At 50.4% G+C, this 25,809-nt stretch overlaps 1 protein-coding gene across 1 annotated transcript in view; it reads left to right on the top strand.

The window, feature by feature from the left end:
* Kank2 (KN motif and ankyrin repeat domains 2) overlaps positions 1–22,047 on the top strand; it is a 31,766-nt gene extending 9,719 nt beyond the window's left edge. The window contains exons 4-12 of the mRNA XM_059267473.1: positions 8,534–8,695; positions 8,783–8,885; positions 9,394–9,630; positions 14,872–14,959; positions 15,774–15,993; positions 18,453–18,595; positions 21,044–21,244; positions 21,324–21,413; positions 21,808–22,047. Coding sequence (XP_059123456.1) covers positions 8,534–8,695; positions 8,783–8,885; positions 9,394–9,630; positions 14,872–14,959; positions 15,774–15,993; positions 18,453–18,595; positions 21,044–21,244; positions 21,324–21,413; positions 21,808–21,861 — 1,298 coding nt within the window. The 3' untranslated portion in view covers positions 21,862–22,047. The remainder of the gene's footprint in view (positions 1–8,533; positions 8,696–8,782; positions 8,886–9,393; positions 9,631–14,871; positions 14,960–15,773; positions 15,994–18,452; positions 18,596–21,043; positions 21,245–21,323; positions 21,414–21,807) is intronic.
* Positions 22,048–25,809: the final 3,762 nt, after the last annotated feature.

Genomic DNA, 25,809 nt, shown 5'->3' with positions numbered 1-25,809 from the left:
ATTCGAGACAGTTCCATTTTGTAGCCCAGGCTGCTCTCGTCCCCTGCCTCAGTCTGGCCTGCCAGAGCTGGGACCTCGGGTGTGAGCCACCACAGCCAGCCTGAGGTTTTCAAGTGAGTGAAAGAAAAGTATGTTTGTAATATCTGGCACCACAGAGCTGGTGGGAATTATTGTTTTGCTTCATTTCATTTATTTTTTCAGCTGCTGGGGATGGAACCCAGGGCCTCCTACATCCTGGGTAAGCAGTCTGCTGCTGGGCCAGGCCCTGAGCCCTGGACTTTTCACACGTCCTAAGTCATTTTTCCCAACCACATCAAAATGTAAAGGCTACTGAGCATGAGCACATTTCTGTAATTCCAGCACTTAGGAGACTGAAACAGGAGGATTGCTGTGAGTTCTGGGCCAGCCTGGGCTACATAGCAAGATGCCCTCTTGAGAAAGGGAAGGAAGGAAGGAAGAGAAAAGAAAGAAAAAATTGCAAAGTGGAAAAAGGGCGGGGGACGTCTCTGCTGGGAGAGTGCCTGCCAGAGATGCACGAAGCCCTGGGGTCCATCCCAACATCACGTGCCACATAAACCAGGTGCAGTGGTCAGGTGCTGTCATCCCAGTGCTGGGAGGTGGAGGCAGGGGGATCAGGAGCTAAAGGATGAAAAAGGAAAAAAAGGAAGTTATTTTTCACTTTTCCTGTGTTCGCTGTTTTAAGAGAGAGAGTTAAAGGACGGCCCGGGGTACATAAGACCTGTCTCAAAAATACAAATAAAATAAAAATAAGGGCTGGAGAGATGTGTAGAGGTTAAGAGCATTTTTTTTCCCTCTTCCAGAGGGTCTGTTTGGTTCTCAGCACCCATGTCAGGCAACTCACAACCACCTGTGACTCCCGATCCCTTGGAGCTTCCCTGGCACGCACGCACGCACGCACGCACGCATACAAACTTAATTAAAAATAAATCTTAGAAAACATATAAACATAGTTGTGTGAATGCACTGTTTATGTAAGCTCTCGGAGTTAGAGTCTTTTTTGTTTGTTTTTATCTTTCAAGATAGGGTTTCTCAAGCTAGGTGATGGTGGCACACGCCTTTAATTCCAGCACTGAGGAGGCAGAGCCGGTGGATCGAGGCCAGCCCGGTCTACAGAGTGAGATCTAGGACAGGCACCAAAAAAACTATACTGAAACCCTGTCTCGAAAAACAAAAACAAGAAAGATATAGTTTCTCTGTGTATTGCTGGCTGGCTGGCCTGGAACTTACAGAGATTCACCTGCCTCTGCCTCGCAAGTTCTGGGACCGCCCGGCTTCTCATCCAATTATATATATATATATTTCTTTTCTTTATTCTGCCTTGGTTTTTAGTTTCTGAAATGAGTGTTGCCCCCCCCCGTCCCCCATCCCCCGTCCTTCCCCTGTCCCCCGCCCCACCTCCCCCGCATACTGTAAGCTAAGCTATCCCCAGCCTCACACTCACACTCCTGACCTTCCTTCACCTGCCTCCCCATGCTGCCGTCACAGATGTTCACCACCATGGCCAGCATACTTTACCTCCTTTCTTGCAAACATTTACTTATTCAGTGTGTGTGTGTGTGTGTGTGTGTGTGTGTGTGTGTGTGTGTGTGTGTTGGGAGTGGTCTCTCTCCTACTGTGTGAGTCCGAGCAATCAAACCCAGTGTCAGGCCTAGGACCAAGTTCCTTTATTCCCTGAGCCATCTCTGCAGCCCAGGATTTTGCTTTTTGAAGAGGATGTTTCTTTGTGCTGCCCTGGCTGGCTACCAAACAATCCTCCTGCCTCACCCTCTGCATTCCCGGGGCCCTTAGGCATGCGCCACCACCCCGGGCCTTCCTATCCCTTTTAATATCGCTGCTGCACCCCACCTTCAGCCACTTATTTAGATATTCCATGTCCTTGAAAAACATGCCCTGTGCCTGCTTGATTTCCTTAAATGGTCTTGTGTTTCAGAAAAACAAGATCCTCGCTCTGTTTCTTGTTTTTTCCACTTTAATTTTTTTTTCCTCCAGTGCTGGGATGGGGCTGTGGGCATCCTGCAAGCCAGGCGGGTGCCACAGCGCTGATGACCTACTCTGGTCTTCCTTTTCTTTATTTTACTACATTTACTGACTTTGTGGGGTGCATGGCCGCAGTGTGCATGTGTGGAGGCCAGAGGACAATTTAGGGGTCTGTTCTCGATCACCTGTGGGTCCTGGGGATCAAACTTGAGTCATCCGGCTTGGCAGCCTTTAGCCACTGATCCTCCTTGCCAGCCTGTGTCTGGCTGTTTCTACAAGGGTCCTGGGGATCTGAGTTCAGGCTACCGGCTCTTGTGGCGAATGCTTTTACCTGCTGAGCTGACACACCAGCCACTTTATGTTCTTTGTTTTGTTTTAAAATAAGGTCTTACACAATTGTCCAGGCTAGCCTTGAGCTCACTCTAGCCTTAGGCAGGCCTTTGACTTGTGATTGTCCTCAGCTCAGCTCCCCAAGTAGCTTGGAAACAGGCCTGGAGAGAGGTGTGTGTAGGTGTGAGCGTGTGTGAGCAGCGTGTGCATGGAGGTGAGGGCACAGCCTCGGGCGTCGGTGTGAGGAGTGCTCTGTTGATGGCTGTTGCGCTGGGCTAGCTGGCCTGCGGCTTCTGAGGAGTCTCCAGCTCTGCGTCCATCTCTCCTTAGGTAACCCTGGGATGGCCGACATGGACAACCATGCTGGGGTTTGTGGGATTTGAACTCAGATCCTTGTACATGCTTGTACAGCCAGTGCTGTGATCAATCAATCACTGAGCCCGCTTCCAGTCCAAGTAATTTGTAAAAAGCATCACGTTTATTTACGGGGGAAGGATGGCGGAGGACAGCCAGCAGGAGTCGGTTGCCTCCCCGAGATTAAACTCGATCGCCAGACTTGGTGCCGTGTACCATCACCCTGTGAGCCCTCTTGTCCAGGAAAGGTTTTTCCACTGATGTTTTGTTTTGTTTTGTTTCTCAAGACAGGGTTTCTCTGTCTAGCCTTGGCAGTCTTGGAAATTGCTCTGTAGACCAGGCTGTCCTCAAATTCACAGAGATCCACCTGCCTCTGCCTCCTGAGAGCTGGGATTTAAAGGCGTGCGCCACCATGCCTGACCTGGAAGGAGCCTTTTAAGCCTGGTTTATTTGTTTTTCTTTTTTCTCTGTCTTCCTTCCTTCTGTTCTTCACACATACATGTAGTACATACATATGTATGTGTATATATATATATATATATACAGCACACACACGTGTACTCATATACATAGTACACACATATATAGTACATATATATAGTGCACACACACACACACATATATAGTACATACACATAGTACATAGACTATAGTACACATATATAGCACAGCACATATATAGTACATGCATATTATATATATATGCACATATGTATAGGTTGGCCTCACACTCCTGTCCCTCTGGCCTCAGACCCCTAACCCCGGTACCTGGGCTTATGGGGATGAGCCAGTACACCAGGTTATACCTAAGGTTTATTGCTCCTGTTTTTATTAAGGTGTATGACGCGTTGGGGGCAAGCACGCTGCCGCAGAAAGCTCGTGGAGGTCAGACACCAGTCTCGCCTTCTGCCTTGTGTGAAGCAAGGCTTCTCTCTTGTTCACTGCTAGCTGCCCAGGCTAGCCCAAGGGCTTCCAGGGCTGTCCTCTCTGCCTCCCATCTCATCATAGGAACCCTGGAATCGCAGACGTCCACCACTATGTCCAGCTTACACGTAGGTCCAGAGATGATCTCAGGTCATCAGGCAAGCTCCCTCACCCACAGAGCTGCGCCGCCAACCCCCGGCCCCAGCACGTTAGATCCAGCACTCGGAATGAGGCAGGAAGGTCTCTAGCACAAGGCCAGCCTGGGCTATAGAGAGACCCCCAGACAATAACAAAAAGAGCCTGAGGACGTAGCTCAGTTTCTGGAGCACAGGCTTAGAATACAGGGAGTTCCGGGTTCTATCCCAGAACTTGGGAAGTAGAGGCAGTGAGTTCGAGGCCAGCCTGGGCCCCATGAGACCCTAACTCAAAAGAGACAATGAGCAAGCCAGAGCCGCAGCTCAGTTAAGAATACCGCAGTAGGGGGTGGGGTTTTAGCTCAGTGGGTACAGCGCTTGCCCAGCAAGCACAAGGTCCTGGGTTCGGGCCTCAGCTCTGGGAGGAGGGGGCAGACAAACCTGGGGTTCCTTCCCCAGTACCACAAAATAATAATAAATAAATGAGAGTTTGACACACCCCGGCACTGGCCCTGGCTCACAGTGTGAATCTAGTTCTGGTGTCAGCTGGGGTCACCACACCCTAGACTGTACTACTTTGGGACAAATTTGTAGCCAAGTGTCTCACCCACCCTGTCCTGTCTGCACTCGGCCTGTAAAGGAAGAGCATTTAAACTCCTTGCAGAACTTGAGGAGCGCCCAGGAACTTCAGGGAGCGGTGAAGTGCCTTTGTTGTTTAAAAAAAAAAAATGTTAGTGGTGGTAGCTCCTACCTTTAATCCTAGCACATGGGAAACTGAGGCAGACAAGCTCTATGAGGCCAGCCTGGTCTATGGATGATGTTTCAGGCCAGCCAGGGTTACATAATCAGACCCTGTCTCCAAAAACAAAAAATCAAATTTAAAAAAATGTAGCCTCTAAAGAGCCCTGATGTCCTTTGGCCCTCCACGAGGCCGTGCCCGCAGCAGGAGGGAATGCCGTAGAACAGCAGCCACACGGGGTGGAGGCGCACAGGCCGCTCGATGAAGGGGAAGTTTCGCTGTTGATTCCACACTTGAAGCTTGGGTGCTGCACGTTCTTGGAGACTGAGCCCAAGAAGTTACCTGTGTCAGCGTGGTGGCACACACCTTTGGTCTCAGCACTCAGGAGGCAGAGCCAGGACAGTCCGTGAATTTGAGGCCCACCTGTTCTACATAGAGAGTTCTAGGCCAGCCAGGGCTACACAGTAAGACCCTGTCTGAAGAAACAAAACCAAGAGCTGGAGAGATGGGACAGTGGTGAAGAGCACTGGCTGCTCTTCCAGAGGACCCGGGTTCAATTTCCCGCACCCACAGCTCTCACCGTCTGTAACTCCTGTCCCAAAGAATCTGATAGATGCTATCTTTTATGCAGGCATCAGGCACATATATGATGCATAGACATACATGCAGGTAAAACAGACGCAGACGCCCCCCCTCCACACACACAATGAAAAAAAATCTTTAAAACCTAGAATAAATGGTACATGGTGTAAAACGTACCCTCTTAAGTACGCATGTGGGAGCCTGAGTGGAGAGGGCAGTGCATCATACATGTGCGGTGTCCACCTTGTACGGCCTTTAACTATCTGATTGGTAAAGTCATCCTGGAGGCCCCATTAGCCATGGCAGCAGCAGGAAGCATGTTTATAATGATCTTTAGTTGACCATCTCCAGAATTAACTTTTTTTTTTTTTAAACTGAGACAGTCTCTTGGTACATAGACATGGCTGGCCTGGAGCTTGCTATGTAGACTAGCCTGGCATCACTTACAGAGATCCTCCTGCCTCTGCAGTGCCACCACACCTGACTTCTTATGCTTTATCTTCTCCAAGGAAAATTTTGGCAGAGTGGGGTTTTGATCTGATTGGTTGATTAACTGTGGCACTGACATTGGAATCCAGGGCGTCACATGCCAGACAAGGGCTCTACCACTGAGCCACGCCCCAGCCCCTCACTGGGGGATTCTAGGCAGGGGCTCTACCACTGAGCCACACCCCCAGCCCCTCACTGGGGGATTCTAGGCCGGGGCTCTACCACTGAGCCACGCCCCAGCCCCTCACTGGGGGATTCTAGGCAGGGGCTCTACCACTGAGCCACACCCCAGCCCCTCACTGGGGGGTTCTAGGCAAGCACTTTACCACTAAGCTGTGTCCCAGGTCCCAAATTTTAAAATAGTTTTTAAAATGCAATTTTTCAAAGGTGTGGTGGTGCATATCTCTAACCCCAGTGCTGAGGAAGCAGAGGCAGGAGGGTGACCACAGATTCAAGGACACCCTGAGCTACAGAAAGAGAGCTGGGCCAACCTAAGCTATTCAGTGAGCTGGTCTTGGAACATATAAATTAAGTTTTAGTTTTTAAATTTTTCTAATGGCCCCTGTTCCCTTTTCCTGGTGGCCAGACTCACAGCTGTTTAATGTTAGATTAAGACAGTCTGTCCCTCACATGGCTTAGGCAGGGAATGCAATTGTGAGTGTTCTTTAAAGAGTCATGAGGAAGGGGAGCCGGGCGGTGGTGGCGCACGCCTTTAATCCCAGCACTCGGGAGGCAGAGCCAGGCGGATCTCTGTGAGTTCGAGGCCAGCCTGGTCTCCAAAGCGAGTTCCAGGAAAGGCGCAAAGCTACACAGAGAAACCCTGTCTCAAAAAACCAAAAAAAGAAAAAAGAAAAAAAGAAAAAAAAAAAAAAAAAAAAAAAGAGTCATGAGGAAGGGGATAGGGAGGAGCACAGTGGGTGGAGCATTTTCTGGGCAGCTGTGAGGATCCCAGTTTGAATCTGTAGAACCTAGTAAACCTAGGTAGAGTGGCTCATAACCCGAGCACACTTACGGGAAGATGAAGGCAGAGACTGGAGAGTCCAGAGCCCGCAGGCCGGCCAGCCTGGCACACAGGAGTGAGCAGCGGAAGACCTTGTCTCTACAAGACAGACGGTAAGGACCTCACCAGAGGCTCTTCTCTGACCTTCATGCATGCTGCTGTGCCAACTGCGTGTGCACACACACACTCACACACACACACACACACACACACACACGGTCATACACTCAGTCTCACACAGTCACACACACAATTGCACAGTCACTCATACACACATTCCCACAGATACAGTCTCACACACAGATCACACAGTCTCAATCACACACACACAGATAAGAAACACCAGGCAGGGGTGGAGGTGCATGCCTGTGATCCCCGCCCTTGGATAATGGAGACAGAAGAATTGCTCCAAGTTCTAGGCCAGCAGCCTGGGCTATATAGCAGTGCCATGAATTAAAAGATATTTTGGGGGGGGAGATATTAATATACTTGCTTGGGTCCCACAGCTCCTAGATATGAAGTTGGAATCTCTGTCCTGACCACCATGCTCCTGGACACAGTTGGACTTTTTTCTCTAGAAAATACTCAGCGTGACATAGTGTGAGGGATTGAGTCTGAAGCCAGGACTGTGAGATCTCCAAGATCTCTGTCACTGGCAGGCTGCTGGCTGACAGCTCTAAGCTGTGGTGGTTTTGTGCAGCTCAGTGATTTTGGACCCGCGCTGGACCTGGGTTTCCTCCCTGTGTGATCTGAGCCCTTCGTGGGGTGGAGGTCTTGATGTAAGGACCAGTTTGTCTGTATGGCTGTACGGGGCAGGCCATCATGCCTGTCAGGAGATGTGGGGTGTGCTGTGGGAGTCGGAGGACTCCTTTGAGACAGACGGGTCACCCATGGGCATGGAATTTACCAGAAGACTAGGCTGGAAGCGTCAAGCCTGGCTCTAGGGTGACCCGTGACAAGCTTGCAGTGGGCACTGCTTATTTGTGTGGGTTCTGGGACCAGCTCAGGTCCCCATGCTTCCAGAGCAAGCATGTCCCCACCAGCCATCTCCCTTACCTTTGCATGAGGTCTTGTTTCTTTGTTTTGTTTATTTGAGACAGGGTTTCTCTGTGTAGCCCTGGCTGAACTCACTCTGTAGACCAGGCTGGCCTCGAACTCACAGAGCTCCACCTGCCTCTGCCTCCCAAGTGCTGGGATTAAAGGTGTGCACCACCACCACCTGGCCAAAAGTTTTCAATTGATGTTTATTTAGTGGATAAAAGGTGTGCCACTGAGTGTGCGGGGGTCTAAGACAGCTTGGGGAGTGGGTCTCCCCTTCCACCATACAGAAGATGGCTCATTCCTTCTGTGGGTGTCTGTCTGCCTCTGCGTGCCTGCGTGTGTGTGTGTGTGTGTGTGTGTGTGTGTGTGTGTGTGTGTGTGTGAGAGAGAGAGAGAGAGAGAGAGAGAGAGAGAGAGAGAGAGAGAATCTGTGTGTCTGTCTGCGGTTGTCTGTCTCTGTGTGTGTGTCTATGTGTTTATGTGTGTCTCTGTGTGTGTGTCTACATGTGTGTGTTTAAATATTTATTGTTATTTATGGGAAGAGATGCCCACAGAGGCCCGAAGAACACAGTAGATCCCTAGGAGCTGGAATTTAGGCTATGTTGCGCTCACTCACATGGGTGCTGGGCGCCAGAATTCAGGCCCTCTGAGTACATTCTCTTAACCACTGAGCCATCTCTCCGGTAAAATCCAACTCTGTTTTTTGCTGTTTGTTTGGTTTTTGAGACTGGATCTCACTCTCTAACTCAGACTATCCTCTAATTTGTAGTAATCCTCCTGCCTCCATTCCTGAGTGCTGGAATTGCAGGTATACAGCACCACACTGGTTTGTGCATTTTAGAGACAAGGTCTCACTCTGTAGCCCAGGTTAATCCTCCTGCCTCTACCCTAGGACAACAGGCCTGAAGCACCACACTAGGCCTATTTCATTTTGATCTCTAGGTGGTCCACAGTCTCCTGCAGAGTCCTCCTCCACTGCACACCCTGCTGCTGTTTCTACGAAACAGTCTGAGGATCCTGACCAGGCGGCTGCCCCGGACACCACTGACAGGGAGCCCACCAGGCCAGCAGCATCCCAGGAGACACAAGTGGCTGAGGGCACAGGTAAGCAGACATCAACAATGAGACGGACCCGGTCGGCCAGAGTGGACTGTGAATCAAGGGGCACTCATGTCACATGGTCTCTTTTAGGCAGGGTCTCTGTGGGAGTGCAGTCTACCCTGAAGAGGAAAGAGGACCCTGCAGACCCTGGAGTCCCCCAGAGGAGCCTCCAGTTTGTGGGGGTCAATGGCGGGTGAGTGGATCCCCAGCCCCCAGTGGCTCCCTGAGTCCTTCGTACTGTGACACTTAAGAGCAGGAGGCCTGAGCTTGCCCTGCTGCTGAGGGCCACTCCCAGCTAGGCCTCTCCCTGTTAACCCCTCGAGTCAAAGACTAAGGAGTGGAGGAGAAGGAAACTGAGGCAGAGGAGTATGTGCACGTTGTTGGGACCCAGTCAGTGGCTCTGGAGCCCGTGTGGGTCCACTGTGCCCCCGGAGGGCCTGATTCAGATCAGTGCCCTGGGACGGTGCTCCAGGTCTGCCCTGCAGGCTGAGTGACGGCTCTGGTGTGAAACACTTAGTAATGGAGGGCCATGGACAGGCCAATCCCCCGGTGAGGGGCTGCAGTGTGGATTTCAGACACCTGCCTGCCTAGCATGGGACTTGCACTGGGTTCATCCCTAACGCCAAATGTGGAGAAACTGAGGACCAGGCAGGTCACACTGGTCCCTCCTATCCCCATCGTTCTCCTCTGTCACTCCGTAGATATGAGTCCTCGTCGGAAGACTCCAGCACAGCAGAAAACTCAGAACATGAGAGCACAGAGAATGAAGCCCCAGAGCCACCGGCCAGGGTCCTGAGCACGGCTGAATGCCCCCAGCTCAGGCCGCCCGGGACGGCAGCGGCCAAGGCCAGTCTGGAAGAGAGCCCACTCCCCCAGGAAGCTCGGCGTGTGCCCGCAGCTGGGGCGGCATCAGGACCCAACTCCGAGGATGAAATTCGGTTAGTTCTCTGGGTGGGAGGCATCAGGCAGGGTGAAGGGTGGGGACCTGCCGCTGCCTGGGATCCAGGGACAGCATCAGACAGGGTGAAGGGTGGGGGACCTGCTGCTGCCTGGGATCCAGCCATTCAGGCTTCCTGTCAGCCACTCACACTCTAGTCAGACAGGAAGCATGTGCTTCTGAAAGTTTTCTTGTCTTTTTGAGACAGGTCTCACTATGTAGCCCTGGCAGGCCTGGAACTCACTAAGTAGACCAGGCTGGCCTCAAACTCACAGAGATCCACCTGCCTCTACCTCATGTGTGTGCATGTGTGTTTATGTGTGCATGTGAAGGCTCTGGGTCTCCGGGTCAGTGTTGTTTTTCCTCTATCAGTTTTTCTTTCGTGTGTGTGTGTGTGTGTGTGTGTGTGTGTGTGTGTGTGTGTGTAGGCAGGCCCAGGACTGGCGTTCAGTGTCTTCTTCCGCCACTCCCTGCCTTAGCTCCCTCACCCAGCTGACTGTGCAGCCCCGTCCAGCGAGCTAGCATGTTGTGCAGATCTCCTGTCTTCCACTCATGTCTGAGGTTGCTGCTCCCCTGCCATGCCCACCTGGCATTTCCGTGGCTTCTGGGATGTGGATTCCTGCCCTCATACTCACGCTGCAAGTCCTTTTCTCCTGAGGCATCTTCCCATCCCCTCCCTTTCTGAGATAAGGTCAGGTTGCCCAGGCTAACCTTGAACTCACGCTGTAGCCCAAGCTGCCTTGAACTTGCAGTCTACTGCCTCCAGTTCCTGAGTGTTAGGATCGTAGACATGTGTAACCAAGCCTCGGTGATGGGGTGCTGGGCTGGACCCCAGGGCCCCGGGCCTATTAGGCAAGTCTAACAACTGAGCCACGTCTCCACCCTCTTCCTACTTCTGTAGAGTCGCTAGTTTTCCAGGCTAGCCTACGGCTCACTGTAAGCCAGGCTAGCCTTGAACCTGCAATCTTGCCTCCACCTCCAACTAGCTGGGATTCCCAATCAGGTCCGCCAGCCCTATTGAGTTTGAAATTCGCCTGGGTGTTTGACCATGTCTCAAAAAATAGGGAGAGGCCTGGGTGATGGCTCTCCAGTTAAAAGCACCAGCTGCTCTCCCAGAGGACCTGGGTTCGATTCTTAGACCCACATGTGTTGTGACAAAACTTTTCCTGAGGAGACACAACACACATGTCTACTCCCCCCAGATAGGGAGCCCACGACAGACCAAAGTACAGATACCACCAAAGTCTAACTAGGTGAACCAGTGAGTTTTGGGGTTACTTACAGGAGTGTGGGTGCGGGGTCACTCACAGGAGCAGAAACGACTCTAAGACAGCCGCATCACCAAGGCCCACCCCAGCATGGGTGACAGCTCACAAAGCTGGGAACCTGAGCACACGGCACAGCCTGCAGGCGCTCCACAGGTTGGAGAGCGTCCTTTCCAGGTGCAGGTGGTCCAAACCTCTCTCCCAGGCAGCCGGGCCGGTGTCTGCCTCTCCCAGGCAGCCGGGGCCGGTGTCTGCCTCTCCCAGGCAGCCGGGCTGGCCTCAGAGTCTTCTTTGCAGCTCGGCTTCACTTGGTCTGAGCCAGTGGTTCTCAACCTTCCTAACACTGTGACCCTTAATAAGGTTCCTCAGGTTGTGGTGACCCAACCGTAAAATCATTTTCCTTGTTACTTCCTGACTGTAATTTTTCTGCTGTTGTAAATTGTAATATAAGTATGTTTTCTAGTGGTCTTAGGCCATCAGTGGGAAAGGGTCATTGACCAGCCCCCAAGGGGGTCACTACCCACAGGTTGAGAACCACTTATCTGAGGCACCTCCGCTTTCATTGCTTGCTTTGACAAGGAGAGCCCTGCTGAATCTGGTCAGTTTCGGGGACTTCCTGGAACTATTTTGAGTTGTTTACCTTCCTGTGTAAGGAGCTTCCTGCAGGATAAAATGTTTCAATCTCAGAGGAAACTGTTACACAACAATGTGGCTGCTCACAACCATCTGTAACAGCAGTTCCAGAGAATCCAACTCCCTCTTCCAGCCTCTTTGGACACTAAACACACATGGTGCACAGATACACATACATGCAGGCAAAACACCCATACATATAAAATAAAAATGAATAAATTTTTGATACTATAATCTGATAATAATCTCCCTTCCCTTTCTCCTAAACCTCCACATACCCCATCCCACTCTTTCAAATTCACAGCCTCTATTTTTTTATTGTTACTGCATGTATATATGTAGACATACATATTCCTAAATATAATCTTTTCAGTCTGTATAATGCTACTTGTACATGTATTTTCAGGGCTGACAAAAAATTAATCTTTTAAAAATTATAATGGGGGGCTAGAGAGATGGCTCAGTGGTTAGGAGCTCTGGCTGCTCTTCTAGAGGACCCAGGTTCAATTCTCAGTACCCATATGGCAGTTCACCACTGTCTGTAACTCCAGTTCCAGGAGATCTGACACCTTCACACAGACATACATGCAGGCAGAACACCAATGCACATAAAATAAAAACAAATTAAAAGAAAAGAAGAAGGAGGAGGAGGAGGAGGAGGAGGAGGAGGAGGGCACACACACCTTTAATCCCAGCACTTGGGAGGCAGATGCAGGCAGACCTCTGAGTTCAAGGCCAGCCTGGTCTACAGAGTGAGTTCCAGGACATCCAGTGCTACACAGAAACTCTGTCTCAAAAAAACAAAATGATAATAATAATAGTAATAATAGTAAAATGTGGGGTCCTCAGGTCAGGCAGCTCATAATTGCCTATAACTCCAGCTCCAGGGGACATTACATCTCTGGCCTCCACAGGAATCTGCAGTCATATGCAGACACATATATGTATTAGCATAAATGGGTTTTTTTAATTTTTTAAGATTTATTTTATTTTATGCATATGAGTGTTTTACCTACATGTCAGTATGAGCACCACATGCATGCCTGATGCCCACAGAGGCCAAAAGAGAGCATTGGATCCCCTGGGACTGGTTATAAACAGTTATGAGCCTCCATGTGGGTGCTGGGAAACAAATCCAGGTCTTTTATAAGAACAGGTGCTCTTAATTACTGAGCCATCTCCTCGGCCCTTAAACATAAATCTGAAAAAGTAAATAAAGGGGCTAGAACTGGAGGTCTCCTGTTGCAAATCACCCTCTGGAGCGATGGAAGGATCTTCCTACTAGCACTTGGAGGAGACCCGATCTAGTGTTGGTGTGGGCCCCGGGGTTCTGTTTATGCCTTTCCTCAGGACAATAAGGTTCCTCTTTGGATTCCTGAGTTCTGTGTGTGCCCTGTGGCTGCTGCTGAAACCCAACATGACAGAGACCTATTGGGCCTTAATGAAAAACTCTCCCCTTCTGATGCCAATGGGAATTGAGAGCCCAATATGGCCAGCCTTGGCAAGCATTAACGTAAGCCTCGGAACTGTAGCCATGCTTTTGGATTCTCCAGAAGAGCTGCCAGCCTAAGTTGTGCTGGGATCAAGAAAAATGGGCCTTGGTGGTTCATGTTCCTGGAGTTGTATCCATGCCAGTGGATGTCCACACGCTCCAGAAGAGAATTTGATATCACTGCTGCTTTTGTTGCTGTTATAGCACTGGTGGCCACCACTGCTACTGTTTCTGGGATTACCATTTCATAATTGCTTACTACAACTAGCACAGTGGAGACCCTGGCAGCAAAAGTAGCTACAACAGTTAGTTAATCTTTCATTCTATTGGGCATGATAAATTTAATTCAATAGGGCTGGGCGGTGGTGGCGCACGCCTTTAATCCCAGCACTCGGGAGGCAGAGCCAGGCGGATCTCTGTGAGTTCGAGGCCAGCCTGGGCTACCAAGTGAGTTCCAGGACAGGCGCAAAGCTACACAGAGAAACCCTGTCTCGAAAAACCAAAAAAAAAAAAAAAATTAATTCAATAGTTATATACATTTCAGTTGGCTTTGAAAATTATAAATTTAGAGCCGGGTGGTGGTGGTGCACGCCTTTAATCCCAGCACTCGGGAGGCAGAGCCAGGAGGATCTCTGTGAGTTCAAGGCCAGCCTGGGCTACCAAGCAAGTTCCAGGAAAGGCGCAAAGCTACACAGAGAAACCCTGTCTCGAAAAAACCAAAAAAAAAAAAAAAAAAAAAAAATTATAAATTTATAAACTCAAGTTCCATTTGCTTTTGGGATACCATCTTACAAGGACTCCAATTTGGAGTAAGGCTCGTTAAGGAAGGGAATGGCTCAGTTGCCTTTAGCCTACTGGCTATGGGTGGGATAGGACCTCTGTTGGTCTTTTCTGTGTCGAACACACAGATTGCAAGCCCAGTGCCACTTTGTGATCTTTGGCAGCAGTTAACTGCAGCTCACACACGATTGAGCCTGTATGATAATGAGTATTCAGAGATGGGTAATACCTGGGGGGTGCTCACCAACCTAAGACAGAGTGCCTGTGTGGCCTGGGCAAGCGTCTCCATGACAGGTAAGGTGACCTGCTGACGTCCCACACAACCCAAGTCAGAAGCTCATTTTTTAGTAAAAGGGGGACCTGTAGGGCCCTGGCCCCTGTTTTGGGTAACTGTTGCCTTGCTTGCTGACCTTGATCTTGATATCCTCCCTATGCTAATTCCCTGCCAGTTTCCACCCTCCTGAATGCTTAAGGGAAGTCCCTTGTCTGTGTATCCTGAATAATGGGTGTTAACAGCTTAGATGCAAGATTGTAAAACATTGGTAGTGAACTTCTGCCCTCCGGGGTTCTCCCACTGTGCTGTAAGCCTGTATTTAAGACCTCTTCCCTCCTCCAATAAACAGCATTCGGCATAAAAAAAATAAAAAATAAATAAATAAAGGGGCTAGAGAGATGGCTCAGCAGTTAAGACCACTGGCTGCTTTTCCAGACGACCTGGGTTCAAATCCCAGCACCCACATGGCAGCTCACAACTGTCTGTAACTCCAGTTCCAGAGAATCCAACACCCTCACACAGACATATTGCAGGCAGAATACCAATGCACATAAAAATAAATTTAAAAAAAATGCAGGCAGTGATGGCACATGCCTTTAGTCCCAGCACTCGGAAGGCAGAGTCAGGCATATCTCTATGAGTTTGAGGCCAGCCTGTTCTACAGAGTTCCAGGACAGCCGAGGCTACACAGAGAAACCATGTCTTGGGGTGGCGGGGGAGTAAATAAAAAGCTAAAACCAAATAATAAATTTTTAGAAAGTAAAATAATGTAAGCTCAATCTTGTCTGTTCTTGGCAGGATGGATCTGAGCCCTGACCTCATATCAGCCTGCTTGGCCCTGGAGAAATACCTGGAAAACCCCAATGCTCTCACTGAGCGAGAACTGGTAAGGGGGATCCCTGGGCCCAAAGTACCCCTCCACCCTCACGCCACACCTCCCCACCCTCAAGGTCTCTGCACCCACTTAGTGAGGTCCGAGCCACCAAGGGCGTCTGGTGGGTGGGACTTGAGTCCTGGAGTTGGTGGTGGGGTCTACTGTTGCCTGGGGACTAGTCTGGCTTCGGGTTCTTATTTTGGGGCTGTTTGGGAGATACCATACTTTCATTTTAGGCACTGTGTCTATAGTTATCTTAGAGTGTGTGGGGGCACGTGCACACTACAGTCCGAGGGTCCTGTGCATCCCAGAGTGTCAGCGCTTCCACTGTGGTTGAGTCAACAGTGATTACTTTGCTGGTTTGTTTTCATTTTGCTTGTTTTGAGGTCTCATGTAGCCCAGGCTGGCCTCGAACTACATTTGTGGCTAAGGATGACCCTGAACTCCTGATCCTTGTGCCTTCATCTCCCAAGTAGAGGGATTGCAGACCTGTGTGCACCATCTGACTGGATTTGTTTTTTGAGACAGGGTCTCACTATAGCCCTGAGCTGCTGTGCAGATTGGGCTGGCCTTGAACTCATTGAAATCCTCCTGCCTCTGCTTCATGTGTTCATTTTCTGAGAAGTTCTCAATATGTAGCCCACTTTGGCCTTGAACTCTGTATATTTTCCTTCCTTGGGCTCCTGAGTGCTGGAATCGGATAGATGCTACCTTGCCCAGCCAAGAGCACCTCTGTTTTTACTCTAGGATGGGGTACCACTTCTGTTCTTGAATCTTTGTGCAGAAGGGGTATCCCCATCCTCACTCGTTCCTGCTGTCTATCCAGAAAGTGGCCTATACCACGGTACTTCAGGAATGGCTGCGCCTGGCCTGCCGCAGTGACGCACACCCTGAACTTGTGCGGCGACATCTGGTCACCTTCAGGGCCATGTCCGCCCGGCTGCTGGACTATGTGGTCAACATCGCCGACAGCAATGGTAACACCGCGCTGCACTACTCCGTGTCACACGCCAACTTCCCTGTGGTGCGGCAGTTGCTGGACAGCGGTAAGTCAGCCTCTGGGCAGGACCGGCCTGATGGTCTGATGGGGGAGGCATGTCTTCCCAGGCTCAGAAGAGAGTGGCTGCCTTCCTGCTCCAAAGTTCCTGCTCCCTTCACAGTCTGATGGAGGGGTGGTGGGCACGGAGCACAGCTTCCCGGTTGGATGGAGGAGGCACTGTGCTTTCTCACTCTCGTGATCTGATGGAGGCAACATCACCTTTTTACGCTGCATAGAAGGAGAATGTGCCCTTCCTTGACTGATGAAGGAGGCTTTGCCCTCCCAGTCTGATGGAGGAAGCTGCCTCTTAGTCTGATGAAGGGATGCAGCCCGCCCAGTCTGGTAGAACAGGCTCTGCCCTTGCAGTGTGCTGGGAAGACTTGGTCTTCTCCTTTAGCAGAATAATGGATTCAGTCTTGATGTCACAGCACTGTGTCATCACTGAATGGTAGCTGTGTGATGGACACACAGTTTCCAAAGCCCTTGTGTGAGGGAAGGCTGTGGCCTCTGGGCTGGGGATTGGAGAGTACACGTGGTATTCGGTCAGGAAGAAACTTGTCTTCCCTGGTCTGATGGAGGAGGCAGAACCTCCCAGTCTGTGAGGGAGCAGGACTCATGGTCTGGTGGACAAGGCGTGGACCTGTTGGAAGGCTGAATGGCAATTCTCAGCCCTAATGGTACATGTGGCATCAGCCAGGCACCCCAGGTTCGGGAGAGGAGGTGCAGTCTCTACCTTCTGGGACCCCCTCATCTACTGGGGTAACGGTATGACTATAGCATATGGGATCCCCACTTGAGAACAGAAAGCAGTCTGGGGGCTGTGGAGGAAGTAGAGCTGCGAAGGGCCCGCCATGCAGGCATGAGGACCTTTGTGAAAAGCAAGTGCCTGTGACTCCGGCACTGGGGGGGCAGAGGCGGGAGGCTCCCTGGGGCCCACTGAACAACCACCCCAGCCTGCTTGGCAAGCTCCAGGACAAAGAGACTACCTTAAGAAAAAGATGGTGGCTGGGGGGATCACTCTGTGAATCAAGTGCTTTTCCTGCCTCCATGACCCTAGTTCAGGTCCCCAACACCCAAGTTTAAAAAAAAAAATCTAGCCATGGAGGCATGTGCCTATAGCCCTAGTTCTTGGAGGGAGACCAGGGGAGACAGGAGAGTCCTGGAGCTTGCTGGCTGCCAGCTACAATTCAGTGACAGAACTCATCTCAAAAATGAAGTGGAGGCCAGTGGTGGTGGTCTATGCCTTTAATCCCAGCACTCCGGAGGCACAGCCAGGCAGATCTCTGTGAGTTCGAGGCCAGCCTGGTCTACAGAGCAAGATCCAGGACAGCCAAAGCTACACAGAGAAACCCTGTCTCAAAAAACAAAACAAAACAAAAAAAAAATGGTGGAGAGCAGTCAAGGAAGTGGCCTGGTCCTGCCCCTGCCCTCCATGTGCACACACTCAGGCTACACACACACACTCATAAAGCTTTTTAAGAAGGGGGGGCATCAAGATGGTCCAGTGGCTAGAAGTGGCCGCTACCCTCACAGAGGACCCGTGTTGAGTTCCCAGCACCCACATCAGGCAGCTCACAACTATCCAAAACTCTACCTAAAGCGCCCTCTTCTGGACCATTGGGCACGTGTACTCTTGTGCACACACACACACCAAAAATTAAAACATAATAAATCTCTTTTAAAACAAGATATACATATATATATATATATATATATATATATATATATATATATATATATATATATATATGTATGTATTTGTTTGTTTTTCAAGACAAGGTTTTCTGTGTAGTCCTGGCTGTCCTAGAATTCTCTTTGTAGATCAGGCTGGCCTCAAACACAGAGATCCCCCTGCCTCTGCCTCCCAAGTGCTGGGACTAAAGACATGGGCCACCACACCCAGCTCTAAAATAATATTTTCAGGTGATGGTGCCCTGGGAAGGCAGAGGCAGACAGATCTCTGAATTCAAGCCAGCCTGGTCTACAGAGTTCCAGCACAGCCAGGGCTACACAGAGAAACCTTGTCTTGAAAACAAAACAGACAGAAAACCCAAACAAACAAAAACAAAACCCAAGCAAAGCGCCGGGCGGTGGTGGCGCACGCCTTTAATCCCAGCACTCGGGAGGCAGAGCCAGGCGGATCTCTGTGAGTTCGAGGCCAGCTTGGGCTACCAAGTGAGTTCCAGGAAAAGGCGCAAAGCTACACAGAGAAACCCTGTCTCAAAAAACCAAAAAAAAAAAAAAAAAAAAAAAACCCAAGCAAAGCAAACACAACGCAAACCCAAGTGCCTGGCTCCTGAGGAAGTCCCTCTGCTCTCCACAAGCACATGAACACATACACAGAGACCTGCTTGGCTGTGCCTAGACAGAGGGAGGGGACAGTCCCCGGTGCTCACTGGGGTGGGCCAGCCTCTAGTGCTGATGGCAGAGGCTCACCCCCACCCCGTCCTCACCCTCCCGGCACAGGTGTCTGTCAGGTGGACAAGCTGAACCGTGCTGGTTACAGCCCCATCATGCTTACTGCTCTGGCCACCCTGAAGACCCAGGATGACATTGAGACCATCCTTCAGCTCTTCCGGCTTGGGAATGTGAACGCCAAAGCCAGCCAGGTATGGGGCTGCCGTGGGCCTTTATTTAATCTATTTACTAGGCATCGGGACCTTGTGCCGTGGTGCACTTGTGGAGGGCAGGGGACACATTGTGAGACTCAGTTCAGTCCTGATGCCATGTGGGTCCTGGGAATTAAACTCAGGTCCTCAGGCTCGGGGGCAAATGCCTCACCCACTGAGTCCTCTCACATGCTCCCAGACCTTCTTTATTAGCTCCAGGCTTTGGGCCACGCCAGGTCATGATAACATTCTGTGTCCGTGGGAACAGTCACTGCTCTGAGACTCTGAGAAACAGTATTATTTCTTTAAGGTCCAAGGCAAGGAGCTGATGTTTGAACCTGAGTGGCTCAGCCTCAGAGCAAGCTCTGGATAGCTTGCGTGCGTGCGTGCACGCGCCAGAGGGCCATGCATTTTAAGACATGTTTCTCACTAAATTCCCCTAGACTGGCTATCCAGCCTCCTCCAGCCTCTGCCTCCCAGATGCTGGGATCACAAGTTACACACGGATCTGTTTGTGCATGGGTTCCTTCTGAGGGAACTCGGCTCCATGTGCTTTCACTTACTTTGCTACAGGGTATCTGCACCTCCCTCTCTGGGACAGTGTCTAACGGGTACCCCAGGCTGGCCTGGAACTCAGAGATCCGCCAGCCTCTGCCTCCTGAGAGCTGGGATTAAAGGCGTGCGGCGCACTTGGTGTGTTTTGCCTGTGTGTATGTGCACCATGTTTGTGCCTGGAGGCCAGAGGAGGGTGTCGGGTCCCCTGTGACTGGAACTAGAGGTGGTTGTGAGCGTCCATGTAGGTGCAGGGAACCAAACCTCGGCATGAGCAATTGGTGTTCGTAGCTGCTGGGTCACTCCGGCTCACAGCCCTCTTCTTACATGGTAATTTGAAATAGGATGTCACTGAGTTACCCAAGCTGGCCTGAACTGTCCCGACATGAGACCCTGTGACACCAGGCCCCTCCTCTTCTCTTTCCTTCCTGGTGTCCCCTTCACTCCCCTCTGTCTCCAGAGGCGATGCATGCTATAACCCCAGCACTTAGGAGCCGGAGGCAGTAAGATCAAGGATTACGTAGCAAGCTCCAGCCAGCCTAGGCTATGTGAGACCTGCCTATTAAATAGTGAAAATAACAACAATAATGATAAAGAGGAAAACCCGGGGGCTGGAGAGATGGCTCAGAGGTTAAGAGCACTGACTGCTCTTCCAGAGGTCCTGAGTTCAATTCCCAGCAACCACATGGTGGCTCACAACCATCTGTAATAAGGTCTGGTGCCCTCTTCTGGTCATACATGCTGTATACATAATAAATAAATAAATCTTTAAAAAAAAAAAAAAAAAAAAAAAAAAAAAAGAGGAAAACCCTGTAGAGGTACACTCTTTAACCCAGGCCCCTGCTCGGAACATGTCCTATAAATGGAGTTACAGCCCCCCAGCTGAGAATCAGAGTACTCAGGAAACCTCTAAACAAAAGGGTCACAGGTTCCAGTCCATCCTGGGGGCTCTACAGTGAGACTCTGACACACTAGAACAAACAGACACCATCTGTGATTTTGTGTGTGTATGTGTGTGTGTGTGTGTGTGTGTGTGTGTGTGTGTGTGTGTTTCCAAGTTTGAGCACCCATCAGTATTCTGAATAATGTTCCTTTTCATGGCTGAGTGGGATTCTGTTGTATGTCTAGACATGGTTTGTTTTATCTGTTCACCCACTCGTGACCATCAATTTTTAATTGTTTCTTTGGGTGTAACTAGTATACAGAAAAATATGCAAATCTTAGTTGGATATGTTTTTGTGTTTTCTTTATTTAGTTTGATTGTCATTTTTTGTTTGTTTGTTTGTTTTGTTTTTGTCTTGGTTTGGTTTTGGTTTTTCCAAACAGTGCCCCTATATGTACACCTGGCTGTCCTGGATCTCGCTCTGTAGACCAGGCTGGTCTCAAACTCACAGAGATCCACCTACCTCTGCCTCCCGAGTGCTGGGATTAAAGGCGTGCGCCACCACCACCTGGCTAGTTTGGTTAAATTTTTGCAACTTTGCTGGGCGGTGGTGGCGCACGCCTTTAATCCCAGCACTCGGGAGGCAGAGCCAGGCGGATCTCTGTGAGTTCGAGGCCAGCCTGGACTACCAAGTGAGTCCCAGGAAAGGCGCAAAGCTACACAGAGAAACCCTGTCTCGAAAAACAAACAAACAAAAAAAAAATTTTTGCAACTTTACACCTATGAGTTGGGGGCTCATGGTCGGCGACCCTACAGCTGTGTAGAACCAAGAGAGCTCTTCTGAGGACGACCAGTTTATGCTGAGACCTGAGGGAAGAGAAGGAGCCAGGAGAAGGAGGGCCCAGCATGTGCACCCAGTCAATGTCAGGGCACTTGGAAGCCATGGAGTGCTCAAGAGCAAGGGGTGTGATGTCGCCGGGCCTCTGTACTATAGCCCTGTTCTGTTGTCTCAGGCAGGGCAGACGGCCCTGATGCTGGCAGTCAGTCATGGACGGGTGGACGTGGTCAAAGCTCTGTTGGCCTGCGAGGTGGATGTCAACATTCAGGATGAGGACGGCTCCACAGCCCTAATGTGTGCCTGTGAACACGGACACAAGGAGATCACTGGGCTCCTGCTGGCTGTGCCTGACTGTGACATCTCACTCACCGATCGAGTGAGTGCCCACGCAGGTGCTCTCCAGGGAGGGTGGGTTGCACACACAGGGCATCTTTACAGGTGTGGGTGCTTTGCAGGACGGGAGCACCGCACTGATGGTGGCCCTGGATGCAGGGCAGAGCGAGATCGCATCCATGCTGTACTCACGCATGAACATCAAGTGCTCGGTGAGTCCCAGGTGGGGCTCAGAGGAGCTGCCGGGTGGGTGATCGGTGCCTGTCATCCCAGGATTTGGGATTTGAGGTAGAAGGATGAGCTAGGCAGTTCCAGCCAGGGCTACAGAGTGGGGTTTAAGGCCAGCCCGAGCAACTAAGTCAGACTTACCTCAAAATGAAAAGAGAAAGCGGATCTGGGGCAGGGGTCAGTGAAGAAGTCAGTCCCTCTCTGTCCCCAGTCTCCACTTTGATTCCTTCCCATGCCTTCTCTGCACGGGCAAGGTGACACAGTCCGTGCTGTATGTGGTGCCTTGGAAGGCTGCTCCCTCCCTCTGCCTCTGCAGCAAATCTCCTCCTCAGAGGGATTTGAAAGTATGCCAAGAAAGAATTCTGCCTCTCCTTACAGTTCGCTCCCATGTCAGACTACGAGAGTCCGGCATCGTCCTCAGCCGAAGAGTAAACACGGAGAGGCCGGTGCCTCCCCAAGGACCACCAGCCACACAGGCACACCGTCCCTACCCTCATCCCTTTCTGCCGCGCGCTTCCGCAGCCTTCCTCTCCAAGGCAGACCCCCTCACTTCTCGGGGGAGTCCTGACATCTGCAGACTCCAGCTCCACAGGGCCTTTCCCGGCATCCGGGGTTCAAAGCCACAAGCCAAGCTTCGTTCTCCTCCAGTTGGCGCCAGTTGCTGCCACCGGGTGTGGGTTCTTGTGAAGAGCGAGGAGAACAATCGGCCGGCGATTATGGGAGGGGTGGGGGCTCGAGGGGAAAATACTGTAGTTTTGAGTCATTGTTGGCAAGGGAGGGGTCAGAATTTGAGTTGCTAAATTCGAATGTCGCTGGAATGTTAGTCTCCTTTGTGCGGACTTCACCACAGCAGGTCTCCACAAGGCCTGCTTAGTGCCCTTGATTGCCTCGTTTCATTGTTTAGTGTATAATAGGGTTCTGTCCACCGCCCTCCACCCCCAGACAGCTTTCTTGGGGGCTAAGGGTGTCCCTTGGGATTGCCTCACAGAGCAAGGGTTTGTCGTTCTTGAGCCGTCTGTCCCCACGTGGAAAGCAGGGTTTTCATTTGCCTTTTTCTTTTTACTATCTGTCACTGACCCTGTCCCCCCACACACACATTCAAGTTGGGGCGCTTCATCACCCTGCACTTCAGGTCCTGGTGGGCCCTGTGACTTGGAAATGACCAACTTACGAGGAGGAAGGACACAGACCCACCCATTCCCCACAGGGAGAGCTCAGGACGCAAGAATGTTCCTAGAAAAACTTCCAGACCTACAGACCAAAGAGAAAGAGGCCATTTCAGAGTGCCTCCCAGCATTGGAGCCCAGAACTGTCTGCTCAAAGGAGAGCAAACAGGGATGTGATACTGACCAAGTACAGACGCCTTCCACAGCCCATGTGTTCCTGATTAGGCGCTGGCTGGCCTCAGAACACACCCAGAACTAGCTTAAAGTGACAGGCTTTGCTGAAAGCCAGAGGGCCGGATGAGTGGTTCTCTGTGTGTGTGTGTGTGTGTGTGTGTGTGTGTGTGTGTGTGTGTGTGTGTGTGTGTGTTTAAAGGCCTAGAGCGCTGCTCGGGACAGGGCACAGATAGCCTGCACTTTTCTCTTAGTGGACTTTTTCCCCCCCTGTCCCCAGATTCTCAGCATGGTTTTTGTTTTTCCTTGTTCCTTCTCTTTGTGAAGAAGAAAGGAAACAACTTCTAAATGTGCCTTGTGATCAGGGAGCACGCCTCTCTCAAGTCTCCCAGTTTTATCCAGGACACAGCTGGACCCACTGGGCTTTGAAGCCAGACCTCAGCAGGGCAGAGTTGAGGCTCTGACTAAAGGAAAGTGCCGGCTTCTCTTCCAGACAACTAGGTCTCTCGGTTTGATGAGTCTCACTCGGCTTGAGTTTTGTTAGAGGGGTTTGTCTAAGGCATGAGAAGTACGGTGGATGGGTGGATGGATAGATGATGGGTGGATGGATAGATGATGGGTGGATGGATGAGCGCATGAATAGGTGAATGGTTAGATGAGCGGGTACGTTGATGGATGGGTAGATGAGTGCATGGACAGATGGACGAGTGTGTGGATGGATGGATAAATGAGTGATGGATGAGTAAGGGGTGGGCTGGTGGATGGATGTCATGATGGATCTTTGCACGTGTATGAAACAGAACTGTGGGAGAGCTGCTGGTGTCTGAGGGATGCTCATGGCCTAGAGCACATTTGAAAGGCAGTGCTCTGAGCTGAGCCCTTAGTTCCAGCCTGGAAGCCAGGAAGGGAGTTTATTTTAAAGTTCTGGAAGCATCATCTGTGATCCCAAAGCACATGGCTCCTCATAGAAGCCCCTGTCTGTCTCTGCCACTGCTTCTGTCTGCCTGGGCGACACCGGGGTCAGACACTTGTCCCTGCTCTCTTTTCGTATACTCAATCCCACTTTGCCACCACGGTACATCCACGAAGACAGTGTTACACGTAAATGAAGTATTCTTTTCTTGTAATCATGTTTTAGAAAGTAAAAGGATTTAATAAAGCTACAAACAATGCTGATGCCTTTGTGTCTTTTTTTTTTTTTTAACCCCTTCCCTTTTTAGGCTGGCCTCGAACTTCTGATTCTCCCGCCTCTCTTGCGGGCCACAAGAATATATCGTAGAGATTCAGCTGTGTATTAAAGCTGAACTTTGACCAGCCAAGGGTCTGTCAAAAGGCAAAGCCATTTATTATGAATATTTGGTGTTACCCAGCCTTTAATATTCCAGCTGTTTTCTGCTATGAAATCCTTGTGTGCCCTGACCAATTGGTAAACAGTTCAGCTCCTCAGACCTGCTGAACCTACTAAGTTACTGAGTAAACCCTGCTGAGTTAAGGAGACAAGCTTTGTTTATTGTGCTAATGAAGCTCAGGCCATCCCCTCGCCTTTTGGAGGCCTGGTGGTTCTCCAGAGCATTTTGACTGAAAGCAAAGGTTTTTACATATCAAGGTGAGAGATAAAACAACATTCCTGAGGAGGCAGGGAAGGAGGTGCCCAGGGAAAGAAAAGGCAGGCATTTTCTGTAGAGAGACAGAACAGCAGAGAGGAAGACAGAGGTTCTTAGAGGGTAAGCAGATCTCAGGTAGAGTTTTCTGAGTGCCAGGAGTAGAGCGCAGCAGAGATGGAGAAAGATGATACAGAAGATGAAGATGAGGCTGGAAGCATTGGAGTTAGTCATTAGCAGGACTGTGAGCTAGGGAGCTGGATGGAACTGCAGTTATGGAGACAGGATTTCATCCCAGAGAAATAAAGTAGACAGATACAGAGCTTGGTATGTCTAGAGTTATTCCTGCCTTGAGTGCCTGGTGGAGCTATAGCTGAATTGATAGAATTTTGTCTTTGAGGAATAAAGTTAACAGACATAAGAACATAGTGTACGTAGATTTTTTTTTTTTTTCCCTCAGATCCCACGCCGGACATAGCAGAGCCCCCTTGGACCCTGGGGGTTCGATACGCCTCCTCTTCCCACCCAGTGTATCTGATGCTGGGCGTGTAGCCCAGTGTGTTGTGTGTGCTAGGGTATGCTAACTGAGCCATGTCCTCAGCCCCCTGCATCTGTTCTGTCTCTTGCTACACTTTGTGTGTACAGCCCTGGGGACTGAACGCAGGACTTGTGCACACCAGGCAAGTGCTGTGGCGCTGAGCCACACCCCAGGTCATTATTTTGTGATTCTTTAAGCTTTTAAAAATAGACGTAAAGTGTTGGAGCCATGGCTCAGCAGGTAAGAGCATGTGCTGTTCCTCCAAAGGACCCAAGTTTTGTTTCTAGCACCCAGGTCAGGCAGATCAAACATGCAGCTCACAGCCCCTGAAACTCCAGCTCCAAGAAATCCTATGGCCTTTGTGGGCACTGGATTCACATGCACATACACACATAATTAAAAATAAATAAGTCTTTTAAAAATAATAAGGCCGCCGGGCGGTGGTGGCGCACGCCTTTAATCCCAGGACTGGAGAGTCAGAGGTAGGAGGATCTCTGTGAGTTCAAGGACAGCCAGGGCTACACAGAGAAACCTTGTCTTGAAAACAAAACAAACAAAAAAGATAAAATAGGTCTGGAGAGATGGCTTAGTGTTTACGAGCACTGGCTGGACCCGAATCCAATTTCCAGCACCCACACAGTGACTCAGAACAGTGGTTCCCAAGGATCTGATGCCCTCTGCTGGCCTCTGCAGACTCTATGTATGCACTTGATGCAACAAACACACACACACACACAAACACACACAAAATAAATAAAGTAAAATCTTACCAGCAGTGGTGGCACAAGCCTTTAATCACAGCACTGGGGAGGCAGAGGCAGGTGGATCTCTGTGAGTTCAAGGCCAACCTGGTCTACAGAGTGACTTCCAGGACAGCCAGGACTACACAGAGAAACACTGTCTT

Source organism: Peromyscus eremicus, chromosome 7, assembly GCF_949786415.1.
Source record: "Peromyscus eremicus chromosome 7, PerEre_H2_v1, whole genome shotgun sequence".
NCBI classification, from domain to species: Eukaryota; Metazoa; Chordata; class Mammalia; order Rodentia; family Cricetidae; genus Peromyscus; species Peromyscus eremicus.
The sequence above is the reverse complement of the archived record's forward strand: the minus strand, read 5'-3'. Positions and strand labels throughout refer to the sequence as shown.